This window comes from Phyllobates terribilis, unplaced genomic scaffold (assembly GCF_046119375.1).
Source record: "Phyllobates terribilis strain yellow unplaced genomic scaffold, ASM4611937v1 Scaffold_5__5_contigs__length_657084704, whole genome shotgun sequence".
Taxonomy (NCBI): Eukaryota; Metazoa; Chordata; class Amphibia; order Anura; family Dendrobatidae; genus Phyllobates; species Phyllobates terribilis.
The window spans coordinates 437,171,984-437,184,913 of record NW_027362765.1 but is presented as its reverse complement, the minus strand read 5'-3'; the positions used below and the strand labels follow the sequence as shown (position 1 = coordinate 437,184,913).

The 12,930-nt window shown below is 43.2% G+C and overlaps 1 protein-coding gene across 1 annotated transcript; it reads left to right on the top strand.

Annotated features, from left to right (window-relative positions):
- The first annotated feature begins 1,055 nt into the window (after positions 1 to 1,055).
- Positions 1,056 to 2,006, top strand: LOC141271625 (olfactory receptor 1M1-like). The gene has a single exon (XM_073681668.1). The coding sequence runs from the start codon at positions 1,056 to 1,058 to the stop codon at positions 2,004 to 2,006; it is 951 nt and encodes a 316-aa protein (XP_073537769.1).
- Positions 2,007 to 12,930: the final 10,924 nt, after the last annotated feature.

Genomic DNA, 12,930 nt, shown 5'->3' with positions numbered 1-12,930 from the left:
AAGTGATGTAACTATTGTACAATACTTTGCAGTGACGGAACAATAAGACTTGCAGCAGAATAAAAAGAGTTCAGCATCTGATGTAAATAAAAGACTTCTGGCTTCATATTAGGTCCAGATGTATATGCATGGAAAATAACAAGCAAGAACAGTTGATGCTTTTCAGGCCTTTGATTGGCCCTTATCTACATTGGATACTGGACTCTTTCTATTATACAGCACCTGTGCTACCCTGCATGCCGTGGATGGAAATTACCTGCAGGTGAGCTGGACTGTGTTTTTTTTTCTTAAGCCTATAAGGGTCTCAGTCGTCTAAGTTGCTCCACAGTCAAGATGGCCCATTGACTCCCCTACCAGCTGAGTATTGTTATTGAAAAAAGTACTCTCTTCGCACTTTCAGTGAGTGACCATCACTGGTGACCAATATTAGACATCAATGGTTTCAAGATACCTTCTGGTAGGGCCAAACCCCACTGCCAAATGCAGCATAAGTTCATGTGGCTTGGTGGTTATATGGGTGGTGACATGCAAGTGGTACCCAAACTGCCAACTTTTTAGTAGTGGACACACCAAGCTTTTAATAAAGGTCCTTTTTATTTTGCAGCTTTATGTCAACTTAATATTCATGAATTCATAATGTAAATATAAATGTAAATGCTTACTAATTGTTGACAGCAATTTGTATTATTGTCGGATTTCTTTACTCCAGGTCCATGCACATTTCTGGTGACCCATATTTTACTTCACGGTGCCCTTGTATGAAGTTATAATACAGAGATATTCCCCACAAACAGCCATACATCTAGAGGAGGCCAATTTCATAATATGGTATTCGATGAAACATGGTACAGATATTTTCAGCGGATTCATCAAGTAAAATAATTGTCAGACGCTTAACCGTAATATCATTGTGTGCACAAGTGCTTAATTCAGGATGATCCATTGATAAATTAGTGCTTCGTTATTGAATCTCGGCAGGTTCAACCTAAAGAATGTTTTTCGTGGCTGTCTGAATCACTAGCCTAATATAAGTCCATTTTTTTCTATAGAAGACCATGTATAAAGTGGCATCAAGGAACGAGTCACACGCAGTACACTTCACAATTCTGTGTTTCTCTGATCTTCCTCACCTTCAAGTTCCTCTTTTTATGATATTTTTAACATTCTACCTTAATGTAATATTTGGAAACGCTGCAGTGTTCTTGGCAATTATCTTCGATCCTCACCTGCACACTCCTATGTATATATTTTTGAGTAACCTCTCAGTTCTGGATATTTCCTATACCTCTACCACTCTACCCAAACTTCTTATTATGCTTTCTACTCAACACAAGAGCATGTCACTGGTCGGCTGTATAACACAGATGTATTTTTTCCTTTGCTTTGGTTGTATGGAAATGACTCTTCTTGCAGTTATGGCATATGACCGCTATGTGGCAATCTGCCATCCGCTCCACTATACCGTACTCATGAGTCCAAGAACCTGTCTTGTTGCGGTCATCTCCATATGGTTTGCTGCATTATTACTACTTGTTTCCTTTCCAGTTTTAGTGGCTAAGTTATTTTTTTGTTCATTTAACCAAATTGATCATTTTTTTTGTGATATTTCTCCATTGCTGAAGCTTTCCTGTACCGATACCACGCATGTTAATATTACAATATATGTTCTAGGTGCATTGTTTGGTATTGGCACATTCATCATGACTTTGGTTTCTTATATTTATATTGTATTTAATATCATGAACATTCACTCTGCAGCTGGAAGAAGTAAAACTTTCTCGACCTGCGCCTCCCATCTCACCTCTGTACTTCTATTCTATGGCACTACTCTGTCCTTATATATGAGACCCACATCAATGTATTCTCCAAGACAGGACAAGTTTTTCTCTCTTCTGTATATCGTACTAATCCCATCGCTCAACCCTGTAATTTACACTCTGAAAAATAAGCAAATTAAGGACGCTTTTAAAAAAGTAATTAATGTCATACTTTCTCTAAAAACATGAACTAACCTCAGATAAGGCTTTATTTGAGGTGGAAACTACATGTGAAAAACTTGAAAGTGATTTTTACATCACTAGTATGACTAACTCCAATGAAAGCGAAAATTATGCTTTTTATGCAAAATTGCTTCTGAGAGAGAAACTATGTGATAGCATAGATGAGGATTTATCTATTTTTTCTCTAAAATAAAATCCTGCTCTCACTCATATATAATTTTCAATGTTTTATACATTTAATAGTAGAAATTAGAAGTCATTGCACACCCTCAGATTACTTGATCCTTGTATGTCTATTTTAAATTTAATGTTTAAAATATTAAAAGTGTAAATATATTTATATTCTGATATATTCATGTTGACTATAGTTCTGACATACTGAAGGGGGTTGTTCTAGAAGAAGATATGCTCGTCTGATAGATGAAGGTCCCACCTCCAGGACCACAATCCCCTAATCTGGCTAATGTTCAACTATCTTTGAGTGGAGAGGTAGCGGTACATGTGCAGGCTCTCTCTATTCATTGCTATGGGAATTCCAAATATAGCCGAGCATGCGATGTTGAGAAATTCAGTGCATGCCCCACCATCACATCTTTCCTCAGTTAAAGGGAATTTGTCAGCAGGTTTTTGCTACCTCACCTGAGAGCAGCATAATGTAGGCAAAGAGAAGCTGAATCCAACAATATATCACTTAGTTTACTGGGTGAAGCAGTTCTGACACAATCAGAGCTTTTAGATTTAGAATGAAGCAGAGCTGAGAAAGTTAACCCCGCCCCCACCAGGTTCTCTGTGTACAAAGTCCATAGACAGTGAGGTGCTTGTCACAGGGGGAAGGGGCGTTGCAGGACAAATGTAATCCAGCAATGTTAATCTCATAGTAATAAATCCTTCACAGTTAGTAAACTACAGCATGCACTTTGACAAGTGACACATCCCTGAATTCTGTGTTTCAGACTCTGTCTCCTGCTATCTTCAGATTACATAGGAAGACCTGCTGACAGGTTCCCTTTAATTCTAAAGAAAGATCAACAAATAATTTCAAACTAAAGTTACAAAGTTCTGAAAGAATTTGGAGGGATAAATAGCCTTAGAGGGATTGGAGTCTTAAATGCTGTAGAAAGTTGTGATGATCTAAGGAACCCAAAAGGTCGTCATCTGACAAGGCCTGAGTTTTGATTTGTGGCAAAAAATGTCATAATCAGAGTTTCATTTAAAGCACCATTCCAGCGTTTTTGAAAATTGTACCGCTGGAGTGGTGCCACGAATCTAAGTTCCCTGCCCCTAATATTATACTCACCAGCAGCTGTCTTGTTCTGTTATCAGCGCTGCTCTGGTCGGCCTTCTACAGGCAGTGACCTGCCAGATCGCTCCAGTGTGTTCTGGGCGATCCGAAAGTCACCACTCAATGTGAGTCTGAGAGCCAGAATGAGGAGAGAACGAGGCTCTCATAGACTTACATTGAGAGCTTGTGACCGTTGCTGTTGACTTCTGGTCAGTAAGAAGTTGCGGTCACAAGATGGCAAATAAAAACGAGAGTGGTACATGGAACAGCTGAAGACAGCGGCTGATAAGTATAATGCTAAGGTCAGGGAACTTACATTAGTGAGACCACTCCAGCGCTGAGATAGAAAAAAAATGCCGCAGTGGGTCTTTAAATTAAGTATAGATTCCTCAGAGATGTGAGAAGTTTTCAGAAGTGCTTTTGGAGGTAGATCAGGAAAGTTTGCAGTGTGCATATTAGTTTGGGTAGTGTGGTCACTGCTTTCTGGTTCTTCTATCCTTTAGTATACAGGCCTGGAGAGAATAAGACACAAGACAGGTAGTATGTGTCAACAGACTCTAACTTTATTACAAAGCATAGGGTTTATATACACCCTGGAGGCAGAAATGGATTTACCATACACGGTCCGATCATACAATTTAGCTGTGCAAACAAAAGCTGGTTTCTGTTCTCGTGACGCCTAGGATTGTAGTTGAAACATTTAATCAGACATATTTAATCAGACACTTCTGATGACTAGCAAGGACACGTTAGTTTCTATTGATACAAGGAAGGAACATTTAGTTGTTGTTTTTGACCTAAGATAACCGTCAGACTTATATAGCATAGATGGGGTCTTTGACTTGAGGGACCTCATCTTCTGCTATAACATTCCGTCCTTTTGTTCCTTCATTTATCAATATGAATTTCTATATTTTCTTTTTGTTTTAGTAGAACGCTGAATACACATTAGAAAAAACTTAAAAATCAAATAAACCGCAAGACACATTAGCAAAACCTGAAAAATAGAATTATTGGCCAAAGTATCTAAGCAGTTCACCCAAAAGTTTATCTCTTCCCATGAGACTGGAACAGCGAGAAAGGGTATGCTAGTGGACGTCACAGGGGCATGTGTACATATCCAACAATTAGCAATAGTTTGGATTTGCTCCTTTAGTCCATCGATTAGAGCAAGATGGTGTTTAATGAATCTATTGTCATCTCCATTTGTGGTGCCTAACGTAGTCCATGCACCTGTGGTCGCAAGGATGCAGGTAAGTATAAACAATGTCTTCATTCTTTGTCCGCTGGGTCTCCTAGTATCTTTTTGCAATGGGACGCATGGATCCAGGCCTCTTTTCCCTCTAGCTTAACGGCTGTGCTTGTGGTCAGCAGAACTTGAAAGGGTCCGTCAAACCGTGGATCTAGGCTTTTCCTCACGTGTCTTTTTATAACCACCCAGTCTCCAGGTTGCAGCATATGTCTGCTAGAGTCTTGATCTGGATCTGGAAGAGAACTGAAAACATTATCATGTATTTGCTTGATCTTTTTGTGTAAAGCCCTCACGTAGGAACTTAGCACATGGTTGTTCATTTCTAATGCTTGCGGATAGAAACACCCTAGGCTGGGTACGTTGCCAAACAATATCTCATATGGAGAGAGTCCAGTCTTTTTATTGAGCGTGTATCTTACTGAAAACAGAGCAAGCGGTAAACAATCCGGCCATGGTTTTCCTGCCTCAGCCATGGCTTTCTGAATTTTTAATTTCAATGTCCCATTCAGTCTTTCCACTTTACCACTACTTTGTGGGTGATATGGGGTATGGAATGCTTGTTGAATTCCTAGAGCTGACATGACTTCATTCATTATTTCACCCGTGAAGTGTGTACCTCTGTCACTCTCAATTACCTCTGGTACCCCATACCTGCAGACGACCTCCGCAAGCAGTTTCTTTGCGGTTGCCGCAGCCGTGGCTTTGGCAATCGGGAAAGCCTCTGGCCATCCTGAGAACAAATCAATACAGACCAACACATATTCCCATGATCCTGACTTCGGCAGCTGAATATAATCAATTTGCAGTCTCTGGAATGGATAGAGGGGCCGGGGGGTGTGTTTGGGTGGTGTTTTAACTACTCTACCCTGATTATGTGTAGCACATATCATGCACCCTTTTATCAGTCATTCAATACAGGTGGAGAATCCTGGTGCCACCCAATGTTTCTGCATCACATTCATCACAGCCGTTTTAGATTGGTGTACCGGCCCATGTAGCATCTGGGCAGCTGCTGGGTACAGTGCCCTTGGAAGGCATCGTCGTGTCCCTTTCCCCCATACCCCATTTGCTTCATTCAGGCATGCACCTTCCTTTAACCACTTATCAACCTCCTCCTTCAGAGCCTGAGCCTGCATTTGGGATAAGATGTCCTCCGACACAAAGAGGTTTTTAGGGGCACTTAACTGACGTACTGTTGACCCTTGTTGCGGCTTGCAGGCTGCTGTTTTTGCTGCTGCATGTGCCATCGCATTACCTCTGCTTACCTGGTCGGTGCATCTGGTATGTGCTCTTACCTTTATGACAGCTACTTGTTTGGGTAATTGTAGCGCATCAATTAACTGCTGGACTGCATCAGCATTCTTTATGGGGTGTCCTGCTTCCGTCAGGAAACCTCTTGATTTCCATATTGGACCAAAATCATGCGTTATACTGAATGCGTACCTAGAATCCATGTAAATGTTAACAACACTACCTTCTGCTATTTTACAGGCCTCGGTTAGGGCCCTAAGTTCGGCCTCTTGAGCCGATTGGTGTGGGAGCATTGGTTCTGCCTTGATTACTGCATTGAGGGAGACAACTGCATATCCAGTATGGAAAGTACCTGAATCGTCCTGATGACGGGATCCATCTACAAAAAATTCAAAATCTGCATTTTCTAATTCATGTTCAAACACAGTAGGTAAACCTGCCGTTTCTTGTGCCATCATTTGTACACAGTCATGAGGAACATCCTCTCTTGGATCTTCCTTAAAAAGCACAGTACCTGACCCCTCCTTCAGATCCGAGAGAGGTAACAAAGTTGCTGGGTTCAAAGTAGTACACCTCTGTAAAGACACATTGGGAGGCATTAACAGTGCACATTGTAACCTGAGATGACGTGCTGCTGAGAGGTGAGCGGGTTGCACCTGATGCAATATAGTATAGACATCATGAGGTGTTAGCACGGTGAGCGGATGATCTAGAACAATGTCTGCAGATTTGTGGAGTACCAGTCCAACAGCATGCAGAGCACGTACACAGGATGGTGCACCTCTGGCTACCGCATCCAATCTGCCACTAAAATAGGCAACAGATCTCTGATTGTCACCATGTGATTGAGTTAAAACTCCTGCTGCATGTCCAGCTTGCTCGTGAGGGTACAGAGTAAATGGGAGCTCATGATTAGGTGTACCCAAAGCTGGAGCAGCCAAAATACGTTTTTTGAGAGAATAAAAACAGTCTATTGCCTCTGGTGTTAGTACAAAAGGTGTTGGGGTAAGACAGTCATAGAGGGGCTGCATTAAAACAGAGACGGCATGAATCCACTGTCTGCAATAGGAAACAAGTCCAAGAAAAGTTCTGAGGGCTGCAACATTAATGGGGACGGTGAATGCCTGTACTGCTAGTTTACGTGCATTTGTCAAATGGCGGGCTCCTGGTGTAATGCAATGTCCCAAAAAGGTGACTGAAGATTTACAAAACTGAAGCTTATCTTTCGACGCCTTGCAGCCAGCGCGATAGAGAAACAACATACGTGATATAGTTGCGTTATGACATTGTTTCCTGGAGGGAGCACAAATGAGCAGGTCATCGACATATTGCAGAACAACGATATGTGGTTCAGACCATCCCTCCAGTATTTCCTGCAGACTTGCAGTGTACATTGTGGGTGAATTCTGGGCACCCTGTGGCAACACTGTCCATGTATACTGACTGCCCTGGAATGTGAAAGCATACAGGTACTGGCAGTCAGGATGTAATGGTACACTGAAAAATGCATTTGCCAAATCGACCACTGAAAAACAAAGAGAGTTAGAAGGTATCTGCGACAGAAGAGTATGCGGGTTGGGCACAACTGGTGTTAGAAGTTCTGTGGCTATGTTAACCAACCTAAGGTCATGGACCATTCTATATGCGGCTGGTTGTCCTGACACGCTCTTTTTCTTTACTGGGAACAGGGGAGTGTTGCAAGGGGACTGGGTTTTGACTAGGACTCCCCTGTGTAGTAATTTTTGGACTTGCTGGGCTATGGCATTCTCCTGAGCCGAGCTAAGGGGATACTGCTTCTGTTGAGGCAAGATGGCTCCTGGTTTTAGATTCACCATTACTGGTTGAACTCTTAACCTACCAACATCTGTGTTATCTGAGGCCCAAAAGTCGTTTGGTACAGCCTGCTCCAATATCAGGGGAAAATCGTTTGTCTCTTCTATGCTGGCAATATCTAGTGACATAATTTTGCAAAGGGTGCTTGGTTTTAAACCTGGGGTCATGGTGACGGTGCCATCAGGATGATATTCGATATGTGCTTGTAATTGAGACAATACATTGTTTCCCAAAAGGTTACATTGGCCTCAGGGCAATACCATGAGCTGGCTATGTACAGTAGCTCCTTGAATTTGCAGGGGAATTTTTTTAGTGACAGGGAGCAGGACAGACGGGGAATTCAAAGGGGTGGCAATGACATGATGTGAAAAATCAGTGTCAGTGTATGGCCAATCACCTCGCGTAATTACTGAATTGTCGGCCCCTGTATCTACTTGTAAATCGATTTCATGTCCCCCTGGTAGGTTCACCTGCACTATACAACTGGGAGTTGGGGGTAAGGAGATGAGGGGGTTCATGTGCAAGCTACCCTCATCCTATGGGGGTGTTGTTTGGTTGGCTGGAGGACCCGTACTCTGAGCATCTGGATACGGGTTGGTCCTACAGTCCTTTCTAAAATGTCCTGGCTTTCTACATCTGTAACATAGTCTCTGTCCCCCTCCTGCAGTCCGTTCTCTGCCTCTGTTGTTTCTGGGGGTCATCTCTACTATATATATTCTGGCAGCTCTTTTTGCCTGTATTATGTCATGCTGTGCCCCCTGAGCTATTCTGGACAAATCCTCTGCCTTCACTGATCTCCACTCTGGTCTACTTGCTTTTACCTTTTCTGCAATCTCTTTCTTTACTCCGTTCATGAAAGCACTTGCTAATACCCTCTCACTAGTCTTATTTTCAGGAATGAACCCCATTTCCGACCAAGTCTTCCTTAGAGCCCAAAAGTAGTCTTTGGGGTCCTCTTCCTTACCCTGAACTCAGTCTTCTAGTGTAACCTGCCTTTCTCCCTGCCTGTCTTTACATGCTTTTACCAATGCTGTTGTGAACAGGACTCCGGCCGCTGCATTATTGAGTTCTGCGGCTGCGGGTCCTGTCCTATTGTCATACTGCTTGTACGTTTCGTCTGTCAACCTATCATAGCGGGCTTCATCTGCCAATTTTCCCTTAATTACCCCTTGTAAATCCAACCTAGTTGCATTGTACGTATACTGTATGGTTCTTATCATTCTGGCAAAACCCATCGGGGACTGGGACGGATCTGGCAACTGGGAAATCAACGCCAATTGTTCTGAGGGACTCCATGGTCTATACATTAACACTGTACGGGCTTCTTGACCTGGATCAACTGCGTCCCCCCCGGCTGCTGCAGTTGCTGCTCCCGGTGCTCCTGGCACAACTACCGTCTTCATTGGGAATAGTCTAGCTGGGTGGGGTCTTGGTCCTCTGCATGCCACACAGATATCTACAGTCAAGGGATTCTGCTGTCCACATCTGGGGCAAACCCAGCAATTGGGTTCCTGGGAATTCTGGTACTGGGGTGGGAGTGACGTCAGGGGCGGATAGGGAGGAAAATCTGTCATTCCGGTTTTTGTCAGTCTGTAGCATCCGTTTCCTAATTCTTCAATTCTTCCTTCAAAATGAGCACATGCATTCATCCATACATCCACTGTCTCCAACAGACCCTTATCTTTCAGCCATCCATGATAGGAGTTAAAGAAGGATTTCCATTTCTCTCCATTCATCTCTCCATTTTCATTCATTCCCGCCTTACACAATATTTTGTCAATTCCAATCAGTGCCTGTTTCCCTTCTCTGCGTACTACTACGTCTTTGGCTGTAATGCCTTCTTTGGCATTTTGGTTGCCCATTTTTTTCGGTTCTCCTCACTCAGAGTAGACTCCTCAGTCACTTAGACAATGGGCCACAAAGATTTCTGAACCATGCTACTACTTGCCCTCCAGGACTTATACGCCAACCAGAAAAACAGACCAAAAACACCGATCCAGAGACACACCCACAACACAATCATCGGATCCATACTGTCATTCTTAAGTTTTTCCAAAGGATAGAAGGCAGGACTGACAATTTATCTGAGGGGATTCTACTGGTTCAAAGGGACCTGAGCCAGACAACAATCTGTGAATTACTTGGGAGCCGACCGCTCGGGGGTGAGGGAGTCTCTTCTATGTAGTGATATAATTTAGGTAGAATATAACAGTTATTCTTACCTCAGCGCTGTATATATCACCAACAGAGAGCTTTGCTCGTTCCACGTCTTGGACCGGTCGGGCACCCTTGGGCAGATTAACTCAGGTCCCTGTTCGGGGCACCAGCTGTGGTCACTGCTTTCTGGTTCTTCTATCCTTTAATATACAGGCCCGGAGAGAATAAGACACAAGACAGGTAGTATGTGTCAACAGACTCTAACTTTATTACAAAGCATAGGGTTTATATACACCCTGGAGGCAGAAACGGATTTACCATATATGGTCCGATCATACAATTTAGCTGTGCAAACAAAAGCTGGTTTCTGTTATCGTGACACCTAGGTTTGTAGTTGAAACATTTAATCAGACATATTTAATCAGACACTTCTGATGACTAGCAAGGACACGTTAGTTTCTATTGATACAAGGAAGGAACATTTAGTTGTTGTTTTTGACCTAAGATAACCATCAGACTTATATAGCATAGATGGGGTCTTTGACTTGAGGGACCTCATCTTCTGCTATAACAGGTAGAATATATTTTTTCAATTAATTCTTCCTCTCCATCCATGATAGGTACAGGAGTTGTAAGTCATTTAATAAGACCCTTAGCTGATTCAGTAGGGGGGGGAGGAGTAGCCCAGAGTGAATATCAGAGAAAAGTCTCCACTGAGTGAGATTCCAAGGTATTTAATGGAAGTGGAAGGCAACTTGTATTGAGTCACCTGTCTTAAGAGATGTAAGTCTGGGAAATAAATGTAAAAAACTTCTGATTTATTGTAATTGACCTAAAAGTAAGACACTGCCACAGATACTTTAAAAAGCGACATTCTGTGAGGAAGGTACACGCCATTTTTGGATGTATACAACACTATGATCCCTTTTTTGTTTACTCCGTTTACCTTTCGGGATAAATCATTTTATTATTTAGTAGATTGAGCTTTTTTGGTTATGTCAAAACTAGTGATGTGCGAGCACTAAAATGCTTGGGAAATCATTGCTCGAGTCGAGCAAATTGGAATGACACATAGGGGTGGGCCTCAGTAATGACATGTTCCCATTAGAAAAGAATGGGTCTGCTATACAGTAATAGGGTATGAAATGAGTAGAATGGCTGCCAAAGTTTGGGAAAAACCCCAATAACAAGTTAAGGACACGTAGAGGTGGGCCCCAGTAACGACAAGTTCCCATTAGAAAGGAAAGAGTCTGCTATACAGTAATAGGGTATGCAATGAGTACAAAGGCTGCCAAAATTTGGGAAAAACCCCAATAACAATTTAAAGACACATAGAGATGGGCCTCAGTAACAACATGTTCCCATTAGAAAGGAGCGGGTCTCCCATACTGTTTTTGCATATGCAGTGACTGTAATGGCTGCCAAAAATTTGGAGGCACTCCAATGCTCCTTGCAAGTGATGTAGAGGAGGGCCTACTGAAAACAATGTTCCCATTATTAGGAAGTGGGTCTCCCATACGGTTTGCCTATGCAGTGAATGCAACGGCTGCCAAAAATTTGGAGGCACTGCAATGCCCTTTGCAAGAGACGTAGAGGAGGTGATATGGTAGATATGGTGATGAATGATATGGTGATGGAGGATGAGGAGAAAGAGGAGGACAAGAGCAAATAGACAAAATCAGGAAGCATATACCCATGTCTGGGTATGAAGAGGTCCATGGGAATAGACCTCCCAAAAAAAGACACTGTATTTGAATTTATGTTACGCTGCTATCATTTGGTGGTGTTGAGAAGTCTGGCCCAATCCAGCCCTTGTTCATTTTTATAAGAGTCAGCCTGTCAGCATTTTCAGTTGACAGGCGGATGCGCCTATCAGTTATAATTACACCAGCAGCACTAAAAACCCGCTCTGACAAAACGCTAGCGGCAGGGCAGGCCAGGACCTCCAAGGCATAGAGAGCCAGTTCATGCCATGTGTCCAGCTTGGATACCCAATAATTATAAGGCACAGAGGAATCCCGGAGGACATTGGTGCGTTCGGCAAAGTACTCCTTCAGCATCTTCCCAAACTTTTCCCTCCTTGTGAAAGCACCCCGCGTGTGATGGGAGGGTCTGAGGAAACTGTCCCAGAACTTTAACAGTGTTCCCCTGCCTCTGCTGGATTGGATTTGTGTCTCTCTCGCCTGTACTCCTTGGTTGTCCAATGAACTGTGACCTCTGCCACCAGCGTTTTCAGATGGGAATTTTTTTAAAAATTCTTCAACAAGGGCCTTCTGGTGCTGCCCCATTTTATTAGGACTGTCTGGCAAGGGAATAAGAGATAGAAAGTTGTCCTTGTAGCATGGATCTAGAAGTGTCACCAACCAGTAATAACTGTCACCCCAAATTTGGACGTGAGGGTCACGGGAAAGGCAGCGTAACATAAACTCAGCCATGTGTGCCAGACTGCTAACAGGCAAGACTTCCATGTCCTCACCAAGAGGATGACTGGCCATGCTCTTCTTGTCATCCTCCTCCTCTTCCTCCTCGGGCCATCCATGCTGAACAGATGGTATGACAGTTGTGCTGGTAGTACCATCTATAGCGCAGGAAACTAGCTCCTGTTCTTACTCCTCCTCATCTTCCTCATTGTCACCCAATCCACATTGAGATGAGATGAGACTGGGCTGTGCATCCTCTTTAATTGTGAGCAGAGAGTGTTTCAGAAGACAGAGAAGCGGGAAGGTGATGCTAATTATGGCATCATCGCTGCTCACCATCTTGGTGGAGTTTTAAAAGTTTTGGAGGATGGTACAGATGTCTGACATCCATGTCCACTCCTGAGGTCTTATGTGTGGCGTCTGACCTGAATACCGACGGTCATGTTGATGCTGGTAGTTAATAACTGCCCTCTTCTGCTCACAGATCCTTCCCAACATCTGAAATGTAGAGTTCCAACACGTGGGGACATCACACACCAGTCTGTGAGCTGGAAGCTGCAAACACTGCTGAAGCATGGCAAGGGTGGTGGAAGATGTAGCTTACTTTCTAAAATGGGCACACACGCGGCGTACTTTGACAAGCGGATCCGGCAGATCCAGGTAGGTTTTGAGAAACCACTGAACCACGAGGTTAAGCACATGGGTCAGGCATGGTACGTGTGTGAGCTCGCCTCA